The 24,583-nt window shown below is 46.8% G+C and overlaps 1 protein-coding gene across 1 annotated transcript in view; it reads left to right on the forward strand.

The window, feature by feature from the left end:
* The window catches only part of CA10 (carbonic anhydrase 10), a 181,191-nt gene that overhangs the window by 103,060 nt on the left and 53,548 nt on the right, over positions 1–24,583 (forward strand). Inside the window, exons 2-3 of the mRNA XM_040330765.1 lie at positions 2,667–2,741; positions 16,997–17,139. Coding sequence (XP_040186699.1) covers positions 2,667–2,741; positions 16,997–17,139 — 218 coding nt within the window. The remainder of the gene's footprint in view (positions 1–2,666; positions 2,742–16,996; positions 17,140–24,583) is intronic.

Here is a 24,583-nt window from a genome sequence, read left to right on the forward strand (position 1 = left end):
GAATCAAGTCGACGCATGCTTGGAAGCATTGAACTTCGTTTTTTCCATCGCGTCGTTGTGTTTTACGTCACCGCGTTCTGACACGATCGGTTATTTAACCGATGGTGTGTAGGCGCGACGGACCATCAGTCAGCTTCATCGGTTAACCTATGACAACGGTCCTTCAGACCGTTGTCCTCTGGTTAACCTATCGTGTGTACGAGGCTTAAGGGTTTACAACCACTTTAACCACTACCCGACGGCCGTACGACTTTATACGGACGCGGGGTGGTTCTCAATCTCTAACAGGCCGTAAAAACACGGCCTGCGCGCGCATCCAGCGGCGCGCGCGTGTTCGCCGCATCGCTGAGATGCCGATGCGAGTGCCTGGCGGCCGTGATGTCCGCCAGGGACTCGCGATCGGCAGCTACAGGGACAAGATGTGGAGCTCTGTGTGTAAACACAGAGCTCCACATCCTGTCAGGGGAGAGAGGAGACCGATCTGTGTCCCTTGTACATAGGGACATAGATCGGTCACCTCCCCCAGTCACCCCCCTCCACCTACAGTTAGAACACATTTTAGGGTACACATTTAACCCCTTCCTCACCCCCTAGTGTTAACCCCTTCAATGCCAGTCACATTTATACAGTAATTAGTGCATATTTATAGCACTGATCACTGTATAAATGTGAATGGCGCCAAAAATGTGTCAAAAGTGTCCGATGTGTCCGCCATAACGTCGCAGTCACGAAAAAAATGCTGATCGCCGCCATTAGTAGTAAAAAAAAATAATAAAAAATAATAATAATTCTGTCCCCTATTTTGTAAGCGCAATAACTTTTGCGCAAACCAGATTTATATTTTTTTCCCCAAAAATATGTAGAAGAATACGTATCGCCTAGACTGAGAAAAATTTTTTTTTTTTAAAACAATTGGGCTATTTATTACAGCAACAAGTAAAAAATATTGTTTTTTTTTTCAAAATTGTCGCTCTATTTTTGTTTATAGCGCAAAAAATAAAAACCGCAGAGGCGATCAAATACCACCAAAAGAAAGCTCTATTTGTGGGGAAAAAAGGACGTCAATTTTGTTTGGGAGCCACGTCGCACGACTGCGCAATTGTCAGTTAAAGTGACGCAGTGCCACAAGCTGAAATTTCACCTGGTCAGGAAGGGGTATATGTGCCCAGTAAGGAAGTGGTTAATTAAAATTTGCACCTAAATTGTGCATTTTAATATGTATTTCAGAAAGTAAAAAAAAAAGGGGGCTCTGGCAGCAAAAGGGTTATTATACTGAAGAATCTGTTTAAAAAAAATAATACAAATTAAATTAAAAAAAAAACAGTCTTCTGCTTTTCAAAGATTATATACATTTTTTTTCCCTAATCTTCTGTTTTTAGTGACTCATCTTTCTTTCGCTCCTATCAGTATAATCAAGCTGTTATTATCATTTCATTCGTGGCTTTAATTTGGTTTATTAAAATCAATTTGCGAGTTAAAAGAATATTCCTTTCAATTCATTTTTCATACTCTTTGATCATGTGATGTTTAAAGCTGAACTTCAGGCAGAATAATTAGATGAAATATATATTATAAATTATAATATATTTTAAACTTTATTCACTTGTGTGAAACGTCAGTTACAGTGGGGGGCTGAGGCTTAAAATTTTTGGGGGGGCGCAAACAAACGAAAAAACAAACAAAAAAAAAACAATTGCAGCCACTGTGCCCATCAAATGCAGCCACTGTGCCCATCAAATGCAGCCACTGTGCCCATCAAATGCAGCCACTGTCACTGATTTTTACATGTAGAAGAGGAGTGCCAGAATTGGCCCGGTATGGAAGTGGTTAAATGTTAAATGTCATTAGTCATGTTGATGAGGGGGGAAAGAAAGAACCAGGAAAGGCAAAATCTACCCTGTTTCCCCAAAAATAAGACATACCCTGAAAATAAGACCTAGCGTTATTTTCCAGGAGGGTTGCTATATAAGCCCTACCCCGAAAATAAGCCCTAGTTAAAAATGCTTGTAAAATCCTATAACCCACTCTATTACAGTATTATATAATGTACAATGTGTGTGTTTCTGTAATATAATTGTGGGGAAGAGGGCTCCGGCGGGTAACAGAAGTGCAGAGCGGCTCTATAACAAATGTATTTGGCACAATTATATTACAGAAGCACACATTGTACATTATATAATACTGTAATAGAGGGGATTATAGGATTTTACAAGCATTTCAACTCGGTTCACATTGGGGATTCCTGACAGGCAGGGAGGGAGAGGGGGAGAGAAGACAGCACATTACATGGTAAGACCTACCCCGAAAATAAGTCCTACTGTGTCTTTTGTTGGCATAATTAATATAAGTCCCGGGCTTATTTTCGGGGAAACACGGTAAGCAGATTAAACTTCAGATTTATTGGAGTGAAGAAGAGTTAGAACCTCTTTAATTGTTGTCTGTGTCTCTGATTTCCTCTTACTACCTGTGTGGTCGCAAGGAAAGGAAATCAGGGAAAATCTACCCGATGGGACATTGACAAAGATTCTTAAACCCTTTCCCACTTTATCCAAAAAAAAAGGTTTCGGGCTGAAGCTGGAATTCAACTAATTAATCATTTAATTTAAATGTAATTTTCTCTACTAAGGTGCTATACAAAACTGAGATTGTCTTTTTGTATTCCTCAGCACAACAAAATTCACCGAAAATCCATGAAGGCTGGTGGGCCTATAAGGAGGTCGTTCAGGGGAGTTTTGTTCCAGGTAAGATCTTTGTAGAAAAATGTATGCTTTGCACTCCAGACTTCTGACAAATGTAAGGCAGAAACATAAAAAAAAATTGAAATGTTAAGGGGCATTCTTTTCAATGGCCATCAATGTAAAGGGTATTCCTCCCATTGGCTGTCAATGTAAGCGGTATTCCTCCCAATGGCCACCAACATATAGAACATTCCTTCCAATGGCCACCCATATAAGGAGTATCCTTCCCAATGATCATCAATATAAGGGGTTTTCCTCCCAATGGCCACCAATGTAAGGGGTATTCTTCTCAATGGTCATCAATATATGGAGTAACCCTTCCAATGGCCACCAATGTAATGGGGTATTCTTCCCAATGATCATCAACATAAGGAGTATTCCTCCCAATGGCCACCAATGTAAGGGGTATTCTTCCCAATGATCATCAACATTAGAAGTATTCCTCCCAATGGCCACCAATGTAAGGGGTATTCTTCTCAATGGTCATCAATATATGGAGTAACCCTTCCAATGGCCACCAATGTAATGGGTATTCTTCTCAATGGTCATCAATATATGGAGTAACCCTTCCAATGGCCACCAATGTAAGGGGTATTCTTCTCAATGGTCATCAATATATGGAGTAACCCTTCCAATGGCCACCAATGTAAGGGGTATTCTTCTCAATGGTCATCAATATATGGAGTAACCCTTCCAATGGCCACCAATGTAATGGGGTATTCTTCCCAATGATCATCAACATTAGAAGTATTCCTCCCAATGGCCACCAATGTAAGGAGTATTCTTCCCAATGACCATCAGTGTAAGGGGTATTCCTCCTAATGGCCACCAAAGTAGGGGGTAATTTTTCCCACTTGCCACCAATGTAAGAAACATTATTCTCACTAACTAAAAGTGTGGAGGAACACTAAAATGTTCGGAAGTTGCTAGGGGTTCCTTGAGCTGTGGCTGATTGACCTCCCATCTGATGGTGCCTACATATTTCCAGGTTCAGCGCAACTTGGCAGAGACAGTGGCATGAAACCAATGATCTTTTTAGCTGGATGGCATTATTTCTACTGAACAATCATGTGGCACATTTTTCCCACTGACCACCAATTTTCAGGGACATTCTTCCCATTGATTCCCAATGAATTATTTTAGTAAATTATTTAACTGTTTGCTCCCCCCCCCCCCCTCAAAAAAAAATTACCGCCGGCCGACCACTGCTAGATACTGAGGCCCGGATTCTCGTACGAGTTACGCCGGCGTATCTCCAGATACGCCGTCGTAACTGTGAATCCGAGCCGTCGTATCTATGCGCCTGATTCTTAGAATCAGTTACGCATAGATTTGTATTAGATCCGACCGGCGTAAATCTCTTACGCCGTCGTATCTTAACTGCATATTTACGCTGGCCGCTAGGGGGCGTGTACGCTGATTTACGCCTAGAAATATGTAAATCAGCTAGATACGCGAATTCACGAACGTACGCCCGGCCGACGCAGTACAGATACGCCGTTTACGTTAGACTTTTCCCGGCGTAAAGTTACCCCTGCTATATGAGGCGTAGATGCGGCGTACCAGTGTTAAGTATGGACGTCGTTCCCGCGTCGAATTTTGAAAATTGTACGTCTTTTGCGTAAGTCGTTTGCGAATAGGGCTGGGCGTCATTTACGTTCACTGTCGAAAGCATTGGCTTCTTGCGGGTTAATTTGGAGCATGCGCACTGGGATACTTTCACGGACGGCGCATGCGCCGTTCCTAAAAAGCATCATTTACGTGGGGTCACATTAAATTTACATAACACACGCCCACATCTACCACATTTGAATTAGGCGGGCTTACGCCAGCCTATTTACGCTGCGCCGCTGCAACTTTGGTTTGAGAATACGGCACTTGCCTGTCAAAGTTGCAGAGGCGTAACGTAAATAGGATACGTTACGCCCGCACAAAGATACGCGGTTCTACGTGAATCCGGGCCCCATGTATTGTAAGCTCCTGGATAGTGATTATCTCATATGTTATTAGGCTTCTGAAAGATTGGCTTCAATAGAAAATGTCAAGGTACTTGTGACTGATTGCTCCCAATAGCCAGAATTCATTGTACGTAAAGGAAGAAGGAAGGCGCGTGACCTGATGCATTAATCAAGATAAAAAAGTTCATTTCAAACTAATTGATATGTACAAAAGAAAATACTATGGGGTAGATTCACGTAGAATGGTGTTTCTTTGTGCGGGCGTAACGTATCCTATTTACGTTACGCCGCCGCAACTTTTACAGGCAAGTGCTGTATTCTTAAAAGAAAGTTGCGGCGGCGTAGCGTAAATAGGCCGGCGTAAGCCCGCCTAATTCAAATTGTGAAGAGGTGGGCGTGTGTTATGTAAATGAACCCTGACCCGACGTGATTGACGTTTTACACGAACGGCGCATGCGCCGTCCGTGGAATTTCCCAGTGTGCATTGCACCAAAGTACGCCGCAAGGACGTCATTGGTTTCGACGTGAACGTTAATGATGTCCAGCCCCATTCACGGACGACTTACGCAAACGACGTACATTTTTAAAATTTAGTCGCGGGAACGACGGCCATTGGTGTGCCGCATATACGCCTCATATAGCAGGGGTAACTTTACGCCGGGAAAAGCCTAACGTAAACGGCTGACCTCAGCAAACCTCGGAGAGACTTTGATCCCGAGATTTGCAGAGGTCAGCCGTGCTGTACTCGGGCCTTTCCGTGCATTTCCAAATAGCGCCAATCGGCTGCGATCGACGACGTTCGGCTCTGCTCGGCTCTGGCGCCCCCCCCCCTACCTCAGGCCAAATGTGGTACTGCACACCGCTTTGGCTTCTATCCTGCTTGTTTTGCGAGGCAACACTTGCAAACCGAGTTACGGTTTTTAAAAACACAGCGCTCGTATTGCGAAACGCTTGTTAACCCATTACTCGCAATCCGAAGTTCCATTGTAATTCAGAAGTTTGACTTTGCGAAGTTGGCAAGTTTATCTATTGCATCCACAAAACATACAAAGAATACCATATTATCTGCGGCGTCATCTGTCACAGTTTGTATATGTTCATTCCAAGCAATCAAAAGCGCTATAGAAAAAAAAAACTGCACAGTGGCATATTTGGCAAATTATGATTAGAAGTTATTTTATAAATAATTGATTTCATTCGGTCGCACCTTTTTTGGAATCGTTTCTCAAAAAAAAAACCGCCTGCAGCAGCAGTCAGTGCTGCATGAAATACGAGTAAATGGGTGGAATATAATGGAACAGATGTATCAGCAGGTTAAGCTGTCCTAAAGTATAGGGTGCAGGCACAAATGACCAAAATGTGATTAATGATAACTTTCTGCCTTTTGTCTGCAACCGAAAATTGGCATTGCCTGTCCAGTCCGACTTGCTTTCAGATAGAGGGCACAGCTGCTTCTACCGTAACGGTGGCCATCTGGCTCTTTTCTGTCAAAGTTTTATGTAATTAAACTCTACTGTACATTTAAAAAAACTTCATTTCCAAAGGGTTGTCATCAGTCAAACCTGAATGGTTTTCTGATGTCTTACCTCTTAGATTACCCATTGTCAAATAGCATTCTGTGGAACCTGAGTGTTCCTCCAGAGGTTGCATAGTCACATAGTAGCATAGATGTGCGCAGCCTATTGTATTAGGGTGTGCACCCCAAACAGGGATGGACTACAGGGAGTTTCCCGGTGGGCCGATGGCTCAGTGGGCAGGCTTCTGTCACAGCGGACAGCTGCCCCCCTCCGCTCCTCTGTCTCTCCCTCCCCGCAGTGCTCACCTGGGGGGGAACAAAGAAGCAGGGGGAGGACCAGAGGAGCATGGGGGGAGGGGACAGACAGCTGACTCAACAGCTATGTCTTGGGAGATTCTCACTTCTGCCTAATCTTGTCCCATAAGGGGGGGGGCACCAAACTGATTCTTTGCCCCGGGTGAAATAATGTCTAGCTTCCCCACTGGTACTGCCTATAAGAGTACCAGTACCAGCCGTTCTACTCTAATAAAGTAGAATGACTAGTGAAGGGGGAGAGGGGGTGCGGGTGGCTGGGCAGGGGGGGGGGTGCAGGAGTTGTCCGGCAGCCATGGGAGAGACCTGTCAAAGTGGGCCAGTCTGGATGAGGTCCAGGGCCAAAATAGCGGCGCTTTACCGCCACCGCACCTCCTTCCCCAGTGTGAAAGGGGCCTTACTGTGCCTCCATCTTAATTGCCCCACTATAATTACCAAAAATATACTGACACAAAGGTTGGGAGTAAACTGCCCGTTTTCGGCCCCTTTGTTAAAATTAACAATTATGTAAATAATATTTCAAACAAAAACATGACCTTTTGGTTGCCGATCCTTGGAGACGCTAAGCCGCACTGCACCGACCTGGGGACGAACCACATTCTGCAGATACACCATTGTAACTCCCAGTTAATCCACCATAACTGGCATTCCACCGGGGAGTGGGACCCATACCTTAGATGTGTCCCAATCATCTAATTACAGCAGGTTATTTAAAAATGCCTCCAAAGACCCAACCGCACACACCCTGTAAGAGAAAAAACAAACAAACACAATCAACAAACATAAAAACAGACCCCCCCCCCCCCCTTCACCATATCACCTCTTTTAGCACAATTCCTCTCCCCCTACTCCCATGTTTAAAGCGGAGTTCCACCCAAAAGTGGAACTTCCGCTTAATCCACTCCTTGCCCCCTTACATGCCACATTTGGCATGTCATTTTTTTTGGGGGAGGAGTGGGACATCCAGTCCCACTTCCTCCTTGAGCCCAGGGGCCGCTAAGGCGATACGTCATATCGCCTTTTGGCGGCCCCTCCCTGTAGGCGATCGCCTGGGACATGTGACAGGTCCCAGGCGATCGCCTGTCCAATCGGATAGCGCAGCGCCGCTCGCGCATGCGCAGTGAGTGCCCTGCCATGAAGCCGAAAGCTGTCACAGCCGGGTGCCCACAGTAACAATGAGGACGCCGGCCGGAGGGGGGGAGAGGAGCGGAGCTCTGGCCGGCGCGCCGCTGGACCGTGGAGCAGGTGAGTGCATGTTTATTAAAAGCCAGCAGCTACACTTTTTGTAGCTGCTGACTTTTAATAAACATTAAAAATGCCTAGAACTCCCCTTTAAAGCTGATTTCCAGGCACAAAAACGTTCAATTTAAATAAATTCATCAACAGCCAACAAAGGATATAAATCCGCTTTGTTTGTACTAAATGCCTTTTACGAACTCAAATATTACCTTGTAAAAGTAAAGTTGACATCGCCACTGTGCCTGTGCAGAGAGCAGAGCTGTGGGAGAGGCTCAGCAGGCTCCACCCACTACAGCCTGCCTGCAGAAAATGACAGGAAGGGGCGGAGACAAGACCCGTCACACTGCACAAAGAGAGAGAACAGCAGTGACCGGTCTTTATTACAGGAAGTTCATGCACACAGGTAACATTTCACACGGGATTATTGCACAGATCTGGAATAATACAGAAAGCACACCAGGTTTCAAGGAAGAATACATATACCTTAAGGCCCGGATTCACATACATTGGCGCACATTTATGCCGCCGTAGCGTATCTCCTTTACGCTACGCCGACGCAGCGCAGAGAGGCAAGCACTGGATTCACAAAGTCAGTGCTGCCAAATCTGCGCTGGGTTTCCTAGGCGTAAGCCGACGTATCTGGAAGTGGGCGTGAGTCATGCAAATGAGGCATGACACCATGCAAATGATGGGCCGAGTCTCAGACAGATATGTATAATGAACGGCGCATGCGCCGTCCCGTGGACGCTTCCCAGTGCGCATGCTCAGAATCAAGTCGGAACAACTCCCTAAGATATGCCGGATCACTGCCTACGGCGTGAAGTAACCTACGCCTAGTCATATTCACGTCCTACGTAAAATACGTCGTCTGTGTTCCCTGGTGCAGCCATTTGCATGGATGCTGCTAAGTTACACCTCCTTTATGGGGCATAACTTTACGCCGGACGTATGACTTTACGCGCACTGCGTCGGACATACGTACGTTCGTGAATCGGCGTATCTCCCTTATTTGCATATGTGAATAGAAAATCAATGGAAGCGCCAAATGCGTCCAGCGTAAATATACGCCGGCGTAGGCAAGTTACGTCGGTCGGATGAAGCCTATTTTCAGGCGTATCTCAGTTTGTGGGACCGGGGCATAGATACGACGGCGCATATTTGCACTTACGTGGCGTATCTGGAGATACGTCGGCGTAAGTGCTTTGTGAATCCGGGCCCTTGTATGTAGACCATATTATCTTATCCCAGAGTTCACCTTTAAATGGATTATCGTGGTTCCAGCAGTTGTTGATTACAAAAGATAACTTTGAGCGAGAGCGTGAATGACATCATCGCCAAAATCAAACATTTAACACATCCTTAAACACGCCTCCTAATTACTGGCGAAGCGAAGTCTGCATCCTAATTGGGATTTAATACATAAAGAAGCGGCCCGTGTATTCACTTGTGGCTGAAGATTTAATTAAAACACAAATCTTGATTTTAATTAGCGAGCCAATGTGTGGAAGTGGTATTAGCTGAGCGTCTATTGTGAAGTTAATTGTGGAGAGGAAGGAGGAAGATTTGCTTTGCTTTGCTTACTGGTCAGTTGTTGTATAAGGGCTGATTTACATAAGCATTGGCAGTAGCGGTGGGTCGCTTTTCAGAGGGCAATTTCCCCCAGGGCCGGTTCAAGGATTTTTGACACCCTAGGCGAAACCTAATTTTGCCACCCCCTTGGCTCCACCCCTGACTCCACCTTTGCTACGCCCATGTATACCCCCACCTTTTTAATGAAGTGCCCATCAAATGCAGGCCACCAGCGCCTATCAAATTCAGCCTCACCAGCACCCATCAATGCAGCCTCACCAGGGCCCATCAAATGCAGCCTCACCAGGGCCCATCAAATGCAGCCTCACCAATGCCCATTAAATGCAACTTTACCAGTGCCCATCAAATGCAGCCTCTCCAGTGCCCATCAAATGCAACTTTACCAGTGCCCATCAAATGCAACTTTACCGGTGCCCATCAAATTCAGCCTCACCAGCGCCCATCAAATGCAACTTTACCAGTGCCCATCAAATGCAGCCTCACTAGTACCCATCAAATGCATCTTTACCAGTGCCCATCAAATTCAGCCTCACCAGTGCCCATCAAATGCAGCCTCACTAGTGCCCATCAAATGCCTCTTTACCAGTGCCCATCAAATGCAGCCTCACCAGTGCCCATCAAATGCAGCCTCACTAGTGCCCATCAAATGCATCTTTACCAGTGCCCATCAAATTCAGCCTCACCAGTGCCCATCAAATGCAGCCTCACTAGTACCCATCAAATGCATCTTTACCAGTGCCCATCAAATTCAGCCTCACCAGTGCCCATCAAATGCAGCCTCACTAGTGCCCATCAAATGCATCTTTACCAGTGCCCATCAAATGCAGCCTCACCAGTGCCCATCAAATGCAGCCTCATCAGCGCCCATCAAATGTAGCCTAACCAGTGCCAATATAATGCAGCCTCACCAGTGCCGATCAAATGCAGCCTCACCAGCATCCATCAATGCAGCCTCACCTGCACCCATCAAATGCAGCCTACCAGCGCCCATCAAATGCAGCCTACCAGTGCCCATCAATGCAGCCTCACCAGCGCCCATCAAATGCAGCCTCACCTGCGCCCATCAAATGCAGCCTCACCTGCGCCCATCAAATGCAGCCTCACCTGCGCCCATAAAATGCAGCCTACCAGTGCCCATTAATGCAGCCTCACCAGTGCCCATTGATTAATGTTTGCTTGCTTCCATTCATTTGAGAGTCGGGACACAGACACAGTCCTCCGCCGCCGATGTGCCTCTGACACTATGTGAGAATGGAGAGGCGGCTGCCTGCTAATGCTGAGTAGACATGTGCAAAAGGAAATAATTTGTTTAGTTTCGTTTTAATTAGTTTAATTAATTTCGTTAGCTTAGATTCATTAAATGTGTTAAATTCGTGAGACTTAGTTGCTTGCTGCAGAGAGAAGAGAGTAGAAACATCAGTGGCTGGGCGTCCTAGGCGGCTGCCTAGTTTGCCTAGTGGTAGCACCGGCCCTGGGGACCCCCCAGATACAGGTGGGATATCTAAAAAAAATTAAAATTAAATTGGGATTGTTTTTATGTGTCTATCGTACAGCATACACTGCAGGTGGAAACAGTACGGGAAGGAGACATACAGTAGGCTTTACGACAGTGCTCCACTATTTGAGCGCACTTTGAAGGTGAACTAATATTGGGAACTTGGCTCGCCAGCTGCCGAAGGGAGGCGGTTCGAAGTGGAATTAGCGTGGAGGAATAGAGCGACTGCCAAGATTCATTGGGTAGGTCGACCTGCTTGTCAGCTGTGATCTCTCTGTTATGAGACAGATGATCATTGTCATTAAGAGAAAAGGGTTCACTTCCCATAGAGCGTCAATGTAATAACCATAATGAGAGGCGATGGGAAAGGTTATGACAATGCTTGTATGACCGAGTGAACGCCGTACTTCCCGAATCACGCACACCTACCATCACAACCATCCAGATCCACTCCGCTCACAAAGCTTCGGAAAGAGCGTTGAATAACAACACAAAGCAGGCGTGACAAATCTTCCGTAAATGTGGAGCACGGTGTGGGTGGAAGTGTTACATTATGAAAGGTACACTTTACTGAGACTAATGCCGCGTACACACGAGCGTTTTTAATGTCATGGAAAAAACGACGTTTTTCTCTACGTGATTCTTGTCAAGCCTGCCTTGCATACACACGATCGTGAAAAAAAATGCTCGAGCAAAGCGCGGTGACGTACAACAACTTGAGTCTGGGACGGAGGTTCACCTTCCAGCAGGACAACGACCTTAAACATACAGCCAGAGCTACAATGGAATGGTTTGGATCAAAGCATATTCATGTGTTAGAATGGCCCAGTCACAGTCCAGACCTAAATCCACTTGAGAATCTGTGGTAAGACTCTAAGGGCTAGATTCACATAGATCAGCGGATCTTTAGATCCGCGTGATCTATGTGATTTAAGATCCGCTGCCACAAGTTTGAGAGGCAAGTGGGTAATTCACAAAACACTTACCTCCAAACTTGCGGCGGCGGATCGTAAATCCCCCGGCGGAATTCAAATTCCGCGGCTAGGGGGAGTGTACTATTTAAATCAGGCGCGTCCCTGCGCCGATTTTAATGCGCATGCGCCGTCCGCGATTTTTCCCGGCGTGCATTGCTCCCACTGATGTCGCTAGGACGTCAGTGGTTTCGGCGTGAGCGTAACTTGCGACGAGCGGGTTAGAGAATCGGCGTACGCAAACGACGTAAAAAAAACAAAAATTGACGCGGGAACGACGGCTATACTTAACATTGGCTGCGCCTCATAGAAGCAGGGGTAAGTATACGCCAGGAAAACCGCTACGTAAATGTCGTAACAACACTGCGTCAGGCCCGCGTACGTTCGTGAATTGGCGTATCTCGCTGATTTACATATTTCTCAACGTAAATCAGCGAGAACGCCCCCCGCGGCCATTTTTAAATTGCAGTTAAGATCCGACGGTGTAACACAGTTACACCTGTCGGATCTTAGGCATATCTATGCTTAACTGATTCTATGAATCAGTCGCATAGATACGACGGGCCTAAGTCAGAGATACGACGGCGTATCAGGAGATACACCGTCGTATCTCTATGTGAATCTGGCCCTAAAATTGCTATTCACAGACGCTCTCCATCCAATCTGACAGCTTGAGATATTTTACAAAGAAGAATGGGCAGAAATGTCCCTCTCTAGATGTGCAAATCTGGTAGAGACGTCCCCAAAAAGACTTGCAGCTGTAATTGCAGAGAAAGGAGGTTCTACAAAGTATTGACTCCGGGGGGCGCCATACAAATGCACCCCACACTTTTCACATATTTATTTGTAAAAAATTTGGAAAGCCATTTATCAATTTCCTTCCACTTCACAATTATGTGCCACTTTGTGTTGGCCTATCACATAAAATCCCAATAAAATACATTTACGTTTTTGGTTGTAACATGACAAAATGTGGAAAATTTCAAGGGGTGTGAATACTTTTTCAAGCACTGTACTTTTCTGTCTGCATGCTTGAATGATAAGACTCAACAATCATGTGTCCTAGAAAATGATATGAAATAGTTCTATGTACTATATATACACACTCCATATGGACGTTGCTGCTCACTTGCATTACTGCTCTATTTTTATCTGCACTCCGGTATTCTTCTTCTTATCACTGTTCGGAATAGACTGAAAAGATGGAGGAGTTCTGCATTGTCCGCTTTCTATCTTGCCTTTTACAGAGGCTTCAGTCTTCTACTGTCTGATGCACATCTCCACATTTTATAAATAAGTGATGCCGTCCTTCTCATAGAGCGGAAGGGTCTAATGGCCGTCCAGAGACTAACGACCTCGGCAGATGCGGAATCAGATGAGGATATGACATGGATAGGTTTTATTGTGCTAAAGCTGAATGGCCTGGCTGATATTTTTAATAAAAGCCGTGCAAGAACCTGATTCTGACTTGATATCAGCCTTTTGCAGCTTCAGCAACAATACACCCCCTGCAAAAAAATATCCCCCAGCGAAACTAGTTCCTCCCCATAAACATTTGCCCACCCAGCAACAATAATCAGCTCAGCAACAATATCCAACAGGAACAATAGATCTGAAAATGATTGACCCCTGATACAACCTCAGGGCTAACCCCATTTCTGCCGTCTGACCCAAATCATAATAGTGAAACATGCAGAGAGCTGAGAAACAAACTGCTGCTTCCTTCTGTGTCCAGCCATAGAGAGAGACCGAACCCACTTTATTGGTCCTTTTAAAAACAACATGACATCACACACATAAGCACATTTGATAGGTCAGTTCATATAAGGGTGGTTTCTTATTACACGCCCCTGTGACGTCTGTTCTTAGCATACTACACACATTCTCCTTGTAAGTCCATATATGGTATGGGGGCTCTCATAGCACAAACAGTCCCTTTGCCATGAGGCACATTCTTTCCTTCCACAGTCGCCATATTTGTTTTACTCGACGGAGGGAGTGATGGGAGGAGCTGTTTTGGAGGGGTTTGAACACATCTGGGCAAGATTTTCAGAGACTTACGCCGGCGTATCAGTAGTCCGAATCTGCGCCGCCGTAAATTTAAGCGTATTCTGGAAACCAGATACGCTTAAATTAGGCTAAGACACGAGCGGCGTAAGTCTCCTACGCCGTCGTATCTTAGGGTGCATATTTACGCTGGCCGCTAGATGGCGCTTTCTTTTATAGATTTTAACTGGTTCTGGAAGGGGGCTAGGTACAGAGCTTTATCAATAGTATGGCGCCATGGAGGCACCAGGAAACCTTGACTGCTGGCACCTTAAACGCATTTAAATAAATTTGATTTTAGAAGTTTGAGTTTTCCAGTCTGTGGCTCTAACTTCAATAAAAGCTCAATCAAGGTTTTTGAAATTGAAACTATTAGAATGAGCAAGAGAGTCGAAAATTCCTAAATTAATGTGTCGTCAATTGTTCTGCGAAGACGGATCATTCTAAGAGTGAATGTCAATGAGGAAAAAGTGAGAAGTGAAATGAGTAGCTGCCAGCGAAAGGTGAAAAATGCCTTGAAGTGCCTGATTACATGAGGAATAGAGGTGAGGTAACAGTCATATTTTATTCGGCAGTATTGTAAACACAAGCAGATGACAGCAGTGCCCACTTCTCAAAGTCAGAAAGGGGTCCTTATAAGCCGCCAAATGAATGAATCTGTGATCTGCAGGGAAAGTGTTATACGCCGCGCACCTCGGGAGTCAGGCCCGTCGGAACAAGACAGGCAAAACAAGCAACTGCTTGGGGCCCCGAGCTGGCCTGGGGCCCCCAAGCAGGAGCCCGTTCGTTCCGCCGCGGGGATGGGGGCTTTCGTTTGCTGAGGGGAGAGAGAGAGAAGGCAGAGGCAGCCTGAGACTGTGGACTGCCCCAACCTCGCCTATCCAGGAACAGAGAGAATGTAGAGAGGCGGGGCAGACACTGCTGACACCAAGTGAGAGAAGGTCATGGGGGAGGAGCTGCAGAGACACATGGAGCAGAGGGAGCCGAGAGAGACATGGAGCCATGCAGGGGAAACCAAGAGGACACTGACAGAAAGTAAATGTCTCTGATTCCGGCACCCAGCGCTGCCAATGTACCCAGTCAGTCCCCACCACCACCACCGCTGATTCCATCCAGTCAGTCCCCCCCCACCACAGACACTCATCCCACCAGCACAGCCACTTATCCCTACCCCCCACCAGCACAGGCACTCATTCCTACCCCCCGCCACTGCCACTCATCCCTACCCCCCACCGCTAACACTCATCCCCCCACCACTGACACTCATTCCACCCCCCACCAGCACAGCCACTCATCCCCAACTCTGCTGGGGACACCTGCTGTGGGTGGACTCTGATGGGGACACCTGCTGTGGGTGGACTCTGATGGGGACACCTGCTGTGGGGGGGACTCTGACAGGGACACCACTTGCTGTGGGGGGGACTCTGATGGGGACACCACTTGCTGTGGGGGGGACTCTGATGGGGACACCTGCTGTGGGGGAATCTGATGGGGACACCTGCTGTGGGGGGACTCTGATATGGACACCACTTGCTGTGGGGGGGGGGGGGACACCTGCTGTGAGGGGGACTCTGATGGGGACACCTACTGTGGGGGGGACTCTGATGGGGGCACCTGCTGTGGGGGGGGACTCTGATGGGGGCACCTGCTGTGGGGTGGGAGGGGGAGGGGGATAATAAGTATGTTGGATTTAGTTATTGTGCGCTTTTTTTATGTATATTAATTGATTTTATGGTACAGTGGTGTTTTTTGCAAATGTTCAATTATTGAAAATGTTCAAATTTTATGCGCATTATATGCAACAGCAGTATTTGCACTGTAAACATTTTTAATTTATATAACGTGTGGGTGAACTTAAACTGTATCGCTATGCTGTGGTTCCTGTAAGCTTTGCGTGCGTGCTCAAGGGGGGGTGCTGGGGTTTGGGGGCCTCCATGTCCATTTTGCTTGGGGCCCCCAAATTCCTTCAAACGGCCCTGTCGGGAGTCCTATCCTGCCTGCCTATTAGCTAAAGATGGCTGTGGGAGGGTGGAGATCGTGTCATGCTATGGCTGACTGCATTTTAATCAGACTAGCCATGTTAAAGTATGGCTGTCGTTCCCGCGTCGAATTTTGAATTTTTTTTTTTTTTTGCGTAAGTCGTACGGGAATAGGAAAGGACATAACGCACGTCGCCGTATCTACTGATACGCCGGCGTACTTTCAAATTTGCCGCGTCGTATCTTTATTTTGAATTCTCAAACAAAGATACAACGGCATTTGGCTAAGATCCGACAGGCGTACACCTTCGGATCTTAGGATGCAATACTTTGGCGCCCGCTGGGTGGAGTTTGCGTCGTTTTCCGCTTCGGGTATGCTAATTAGCTGTTTATGGCTCGTCGCATTCTCTTACGTCGGCTTTTCCCGTCGTAAAGTTACGCATGCTATTTCATTGGCTTATATTTAGACTAGCCATGTTAAAGTATGGCCTTCGTTCCCGCGTCTAATTTTGAATTATTATTTTTTTGCGTAAGTCGTACGGGAATAGGAAAGGACGTAACGCACGTCGCCGTTCAAAAAATTACGTCGGTGCAACGTCATTTCGCGCAAAGCACGGCGGGAAATTACAAAACGGAGCATGCGAAGTACGTTCGGCGCGGGAACGGGCCTAATTTAAATGATACACGCCCCATTTGAATTAGGCGGGCTTGCGCCGGACGGATTTACGTTACGCCGCCGCAAGTTTACAGGCAAGTGCTTTGTGAATCAAGCACTTGCGCTGAAAACTTGCGGCGGTGTAACGTAAATGGGATACGTTACGCCGCCGGCGTTCTACGTGAATCTGGCCCGTAATTTTTTATTTTGCTGATACAGAATGCTCATACATCTTGGGGAGGGCGCAATTTGACATGTTCGCCCTGGGCTCTAGATGACCTTGTCCCGGCACTGACTAGGTCTCCTTGAGAACATCATCAGTGCACTATTTTGTACCTCACCGTTGTCCAACTGCTGTTATGGAGGGGTGCTGCAGTGTTTTTAATGGTCCATAGATCTCCTTGATCGAACTACTCTTCTCTTTAGATACGTTTTGGCCAGAGTTCCAATTTAATAACCATAAGTAACAAAGCTTTTCAATTATTTTGTCTCCCTAGTGCCTTCCTTTTGGGGATTGGTAAATTCCGCCTGGAATCTATGTGCGGTTGGAAAGAGGCAGTCTCCCGTCAACATAGAAACCAGCCATATGATTTTCGATCCCTTCCTAACATCGCTACGTATCAACACAGGTGGAAGGAAGGTAAGCCTTAAATGTGCACCAAATAAAACTCATTCATGATGCAGAAATTGTTATTATATTAATGATAAGAAGTTCTGAACAAATAGATCTCTTAAAGGTATGTAATGAGAAGACTTCGTATGTAATGGGAAGACCTCTGATGTGATGGAGGTACCTCTGATATGATGGGGGAACCTCTGATGTGATAGGAAGACCTCTGATGTGATAGGAAGACCTCTGATGTGACGGGAAGTCCTCTGATGTGGTGGGGGAACCTCTGATGTGATGGATGGACCTTTAATGTGATGAGAGGACCTCTGATGTGATGAGAGGACCTCTGATATGATGGAAGGACCTCTGATGTGATGGGAGGACCTCTGATGTGATGGGAGGACCTCTGATGTGATGGGAGGACCTCTGATGTGATGGAGGGACCTCTGATGTGATGGGAGGACCTCTGATGTGATGGGAGGACCTCTGATGTGATGGAGGGACCTCTGATGTGATAAGAGGACCTCTGATTAGATGGGGAGACCTCTGATGTGATGGGAGGACCTCTGATGTGATGGGAGGACCTCTGATGTGATGGGAGGACCTCTGATATGATGGAAGGACCTCTGATGTGATGGGAGGACCTCTGATGTGATGGAGGGACCTCTGATGTGATGGGAGACCTCTGATATGATGGAGGGACCTCTGATGTGATGGGGGACCTCAGATGTGATTAGAAGACTTCTTATGTAATGGGAAGACCTCTGATGTGATGGAGGTACCTCTGATATGATAGGGGAACCTCTGATGTGATGACGGGACCTCTGATGTGATAGGAGGACCTCTTATGCGATAAGAAGACCTCTGATGTGATGGGAGGACCTTTGATGTGACGGGAGGACCTCTGATGTGATAAGAAGACCTCTGATGTGACGAGATGACCTCTGATGTGATGATAAGACCTCTGATGTGATGGAGGGACCTCTGATGTGATGAGAAGACCTCTGATGTGATTAGAAGACTTCTTATGTAATGAGAGGACCTCTGATGTGACGGAGGTGCCTCTGATATGATGGGGGAACCTCTGATGCGATAGGAAGACCTCTGATGTGATGGGAAGACCTCTGATGTGATGGGAAGGCGGTCTGCAAGTGGTTAAGCTCTGATGAAGGGGGAATGTTGTAGCTCTCGAAAGGTGTTGACTTGTTACCTTGACCACTGGAAACTGGAATGTGTGGGGAAAACAAGAGCACCAAGCCATTTGCGTCATCACAGGTGGTCAAGGAAGACCTATGATGTGATGGGAATTCCTCTTATGTGAAGGGGAAACCTCTGATGTGATGGGAAGACCTATAATGGGATGGCGGTATCTCTGATGTGATGGGAAGACCTATAATGGGATGGCGGTATCTCTGATGTGATGGGAAGATCTCTGATGTGATGGGAAGATCTCTGATGTGATGGGAAGTCCTCTGATGTGATGGGGGAACCTTTGATGTGATGGGAAGACCTCTGATGTGATGGGGAACCTCTGATGTGATGGGAAGTCCTCTGATGTGATGGGGAAACCTCTGATGGGATGGGGGAACATCTGATGGGATGGGAAGACCTCTGATGGGAAGACCTCTGATGTGATGGGAAGTCCTCTGATGTGATGGGGAAACCTTTGATGTGACGGGGAGACCTCTGATGTGATGGGGGAACCTGTGATATTGTGGGGAACCTCTGATGAGATGGCAAGACCTCTGATGTGATGGGAAGACCTATAATGGGATGGCGGTATCTCTGATGTGATGGGAAGACCTATAATGGGATGGCGGTATCTCTGATGTGATGGGAAGATCTCTGATGTGATGGGAAGATCTCTGATGTGATGGGAAGTCCTCTGATGTGATGGGGGAACCTTTGATGTGATGGGAAGACCTCTGATGTGATGGGGAACCTCTGATGTGATGGGAAGTCCTCTGATGTGATGGGGAAACCTCTGATGGGATGGGGGAACATCTGATGGGATGGGAAGACCTCTGATGGGAAGACCTCTGATGTGATGGGGAAACCTTTGATGTGACGGGGAGACCTCTGATGTGATGGGGGAACCTGTGATATTGTGGGGAACCTCTGATGAGATGGCAAGACCTCTGATGTGATGGGGAACCTCTGATGTGTTAATAAGTAACATTTATGTTTTTTCCAATGTAGCATACTTTTATAGCATGCTGTGGAAAAAAAAAAAAGGCTGAGAATGGCTGGTCTATGAGGACCTCTAAAATAAAATGCAATGTGTCCAAACTGCAAGTCACATGATGTCATCTATACATCGAAAATAACATTAAAACCTAATCGGGGGGGGGGGGGGGACAAAAGATGCTGTTTTCTATAAATCCTTCAAAACGACCATTTCATTAAAAATTCCGCTCGGTATCTGGTAACATAGTAACAGAAAATCGGAGATTACTGTGCTTTCGCCATCTGTGCAGATTAATGTTCCTAAAACAAAGCGCTACAGATGAAAGAATGGATTTGGAGATAAAGGATAAAAATATCAAATAGTTGTTGATTTTGCGGCCAGTGGGTTTACGCCTAAAAATTGGAAATCATATTACTTTGAGATCGGGCCGCTATCTCACTCTCTATAAAAAAAAATGTCTCAAAGTTAGCAGCGGGACACAGAAGATAAAACCATTCATGTTTATTAATGAACGCATAATCAAACTGCGTATAATCCCGTTTCCGTCAAGGATTTTGCCACTGCTACAGTGATCCTTGCTGTCTTCTGGATCCCACTGCCCTGCTGCATAGTGACCACAGGGGGGCGCTCACTCAGCACAGGCACCATTCAGAAAAAAACACTTTGGGCCAGATTCTCAGTGGAGATACGACGCGTATCTCCAGATACGCCGTCGTATCTCTGCGTTGCGCCGTCGTATCTATGCGCCTGATTCTTAGAATCGGTTATGCATAGATATCTGTTAGATCCGACAGGCGTAAGTCTCTTACGCCGTCGGATCGTAACTGCATATTTACGCTGGCCGCTAGGTGGTGCTTCCGTCGAAATTCTGCGCCGAGTATGCAAATTAGCTAGATACGCGAAATTCCCGAACGTACGCCCGGCCGACGCAGTAAAGTTACGCCGTTTAAATTGGGCTTTTCCCGGCGTATAGTTGCCCCTGCTATATGGTGGCGTAATTGCGGCGTACCAATGTTAAGTATGGCCGTCGTTCCCGCGCCGAAATTTGAAAAAGTTACGTTGTTTGCGTAAGTTGTCCGTGAATGGGGCTGGACGTCATTTACTTTCACGTTGAAACCAATGACGTCCTTGCGGCGTACTTTGGAGCAATGCACACTGGGAAATTCCACGGACGGCACATGCGCCGTTCGGGAAAAACGTCAATCACGTCGGGTCACAGTACATTTACATAAAACACGCCCCCCTGATCCAAATTTTTAATTAGGCGGGCTTACGCCGGCCGATTTACGCTACGCCGCCGCAACTTACGGAGCAAGTGCTTTGAGAATACAGCACTTGCCCGTCTAAGTTGCGGAGGCATAACGTAAATCGGATACGTTACGCCGCAAAGATACGCGGTTCTATGTGAATCTAGCCCTTTGCATTATTTCAATGAATGAAAAGCACTCTCTGATTGGACGAGGAGGAGATTGTAATGTCACTGCCCCTCCTCTCCACCTCGTCTAATCAGAGAACATACAACACTTTCCCTAAATGGTACCATGCGGAGCTGCTGTGTCCCCACCCAGGAGTTTTACAAAGCATTGGGGTGTATTTATAAACAATTTGCAGATTTAATCATCCTGTGAAACTGCATGTAAATTTGTTCTGTGAAAATGGGGCCAAATCGTATGTTCTTAGGCTATTTCCTCTCCATGTAGAATGTTGTCCATTCATTAAAAATAGAGCGCAGCAAAAAAAAGCTTTTTTTAGAGCTGAAAATAGCCCCCCTCGGCTTATACTCGAGTCAGTGTACCTGTTGGGTCGTGGGCGTCCATTTTTCAAAAGTCGCGGCTTCCCCCCGGTCCGTGATAGGCGTTGGACAATGTGTTTCACTACCGCCTATCACGGAGGTCCTCTCATCCTTGGACTTTCCCAGCAGACACTGTGTTCAGTGTTCTGCCTATCATGGACGTCCTCTTGTCCGAGGATGAAAGAAGGTCCGAGATTGGCCGAACACTGAAAACAGTGTCTGCTGGGAAACTAAGTCCGAGGATGAGAGGACCTCCGTGATAGGCGGTAGCTGAACACAGTGTCAAACGCCTATCGCGGACCAGGAGGAAGCCGCGATTTTTGCAAAAATGGACGCCCGCGACCAGACAGGTACACTGACTATCACGGAACGAATAGGACCAGGAGGAAGCCGCGACTTTTGCAAAAATGGACGCCCGCGACCCGACAGGTACACTGACTATAATGGAACGAATGGGACCAGGAGGAAAAATGGTGCCCGCAGCCTGTCAAGAATACAGGTACACTGAAGCTGCAATGGGCACAGTGAGAATGGGCACAGTAAGGCTACAATGGGCACAGTAAGGCTACAATGGGCACAGTAAGGCTACAATGGGCACAGTAAGGCTACAATGAGCACAGTGAGAATGGGCACAGTGAGGCTGCAATGGGCACAGTGAGAATGGGCACAGTAAGGCTGCAATGGGCACAGTAAGTCTGCAATGGGCACAGTAAGGCTGCAATGGGCACAGTCAGAATAGGCACAGTAAGGCTGCAATGGGCACAGTAAGGCTGCAATGGGCACAGTCAGAATAGGCACAGTAAGGCTGCAATGGGCACAGTAAGGCTGCAATGGGCACAGTAAGGCTGCAATGGGCACAGTCAGAATAGGCACAGTAAGGCTGCAATGGGCACAGTCAGAATAGGCACAGTAAGGCTGCAATGGTCACAGTAAGGCTGCAATGGGCACAGTAATAATGGGCACAGTAAGGCTGCAATGGGCACAGTAAGGCTGCAATGGGCACAGTGAGAATGGGCACAGTAAGGCTGCAATGGGCACAGTCAGAATGGGCACAGTAAGGCTGCAATGGGCACAGTCAGAATGGGCACAGTAAGGCTGCAATAGGCACAGTGAGAATAGGCACAGTAAGACTGCAATGGGCACAGTCAGAATGGGCACAGTAAGGCTGCAATGGGCACAGTGAGAATAGGCACAGTAAGGTTGCAAATGGGCACAGTGAGGCGTGGAAATGGGAACAGTGAAGCTACAAATGGGCATTGTTGACCCTCTTTTCCGCTTACAGTAGCTGCTGCATTCTCACCCTAGGCTTATAATCGAGTCAATACGTTTTCCCAGTTTTATGTGGTAAAATTAGGGCCTCGGCTTATACTCGAGTATATATAGTACCACATTAAGGCCATCAATGTAATAATACTTATTCCATACCTGTGTTATCCCTGTGGAAGTGGAGAATCACTGTAGTAGCTGCTGCTACTACAGTGATCCTTGCTGTCTTCCCAATCCCCTGGCAAGTGGCTGCCCTGCTGCATTATAACCACAGGAGGTCGCTCAGCATGGGCACCATTCAGGGAACACTTTGCATTTTGCAATAATGTGACCACTGTGATTGGCAGTCACAGTGATCACATGATCAGGGGGCAATCCCACTCCTAAACCTTGTGGACAGCCTTCCCAGAAGAGTTGAAGCTGTTATAGCTGTGAAGGGCGGGGCCAACTCAACATTGAACCCTACAGACTAGGACTGGGATGCCATTAAAGTTTTATGTGTGTGTAAAGGCAGGCGTCCCAATACTTTTGATCATATAGTGTATGTGTGAATGCGATCTGTAGGATGATTTTCTGATCTGTAAAATGTAAAAGCAGCCCCGTCCTTATCCCGGTGTAGTGCTGGAGTACACAGCAGGTATCGGGGAGGAAACGTATCTTGTGGATCTCATGAGTCAGATGCTGTTTGGCAGCGGGCTGCTTCCTTCACACATAACGGAGCTGTGTCCTTGTCGCGGGGCCAGGAAGCAGGCGGCGGAGGGGATGAGTATTCTGCCTGCAGAGCGCATATCCAGCACTCGTGATATAACACAATGAGAAGACACTTCAATCAATTCCTCCCAGCACTTAAAGCCGTATTAAACCCAAAAGCAAATATTTATTATATTGCAGCTTACCAATTCTTGCATGTGATGGCTGCGTTAGTTTTCTTTCTTTAACCACTTGCTTACTGGGCACATAAACCCCCTTCGTGCCCAGGCGAAATTTCAGCTTCCGGCACTGCGTCGCTTTAACCGACATTTGCGCGGTCGTGCGACGTGGCTCCCAAACAAAATTGACGTCCTTTTTTCCCCACAAATAGAGATTTCTTTTGGTGGTATTTGATCACCTCTGCGGTTTTTATTTCTTGCGCTATAAACAAAAAAAGAGCGACAATTTAAAAAATATATATATTTTTTACTTGTTGCTATAATAAATATCCCATTTTTTTTTTTTTAATATTTTTTTTCTCAGTTAAGGCCGATACGTATTTTTCTACGTATTTTTGAAAAAAAAATCGCAATTAGCGACTGGTTTGCGCAAAAGTTATAGCGCCTACAAAATAGGGGACAGTATTATGATTTTTTTTATTTTATTTTTTTACTAGTAATGGCGGCGATCTGCGATTTTTATTGGGACTGCGATATTGCGGCGGACGTATCGGACACTTTTGACACAAATTTGGGACCATTCACATTTATACAGCGATCAGTGCTATAAAAATGCACTAATTACTGTTCAAATGTGACTGGCAGGGAAGGGGTTAACACTAGGGGGTGAGGAAGGGGTTAAATGTATTCCCTGGGTGTGTTCTAACTGTGGGGGAAGGGGACTGACTGGGGGAGGTGACTGATGCTGTGTCCCCATGTACAAGGGACACAGATCGGTCTCCTCTCTCCTCTGACAGCACGTGGAGCTCTGTGTTTACACACACAGAGCTCCACGTCCCTGCTGTCACCTGCTGTGTCACCGCCGATCGCGTGTACCTGGCGGACATTGCGGCCGCCAGGTACACGCATCGGCTCTTTAGCGATGCGCCGGGACAGTGTTTACCCGCTGCGCGCCACCCAGTGGCGCGCGCGGGTAATGCTTTTAAAAAGACGTCCAAAGACGTCCACTTGGCACTTGAGAGCCGCGCTGTTGACGTCTTTTGTCAATAGCGCGGGTCTGAAGTCGTTAACCACCTTACGACCACCCATCGCACATATACTGTGGCAGGGAGGCGGCTGTGCGCAAGATCACGTACCTAGGACCGGGGTAGGGAGCGCACTCACGTGCTCCCGCTGCCCTGGCTGTGCATCGATTTGTTGCTGTACGAACCAATCAGCGGGTGCCGGCCACTGATTGGTCACTGGCACCCGATGGTCGGCTCTGGTAATTACCGAAGACAGCCCTGTGTATATAGGAGAACACAATCCTCCTCATTTGTCCCTCATTTTGGTCTGATCTATATAGATGTATATAAAATG

This window comes from Rana temporaria, chromosome 12 (assembly GCF_905171775.1).
Source record: "Rana temporaria chromosome 12, aRanTem1.1, whole genome shotgun sequence".
In the NCBI taxonomy this organism is placed as follows: Eukaryota; Metazoa; Chordata; class Amphibia; order Anura; family Ranidae; genus Rana; species Rana temporaria.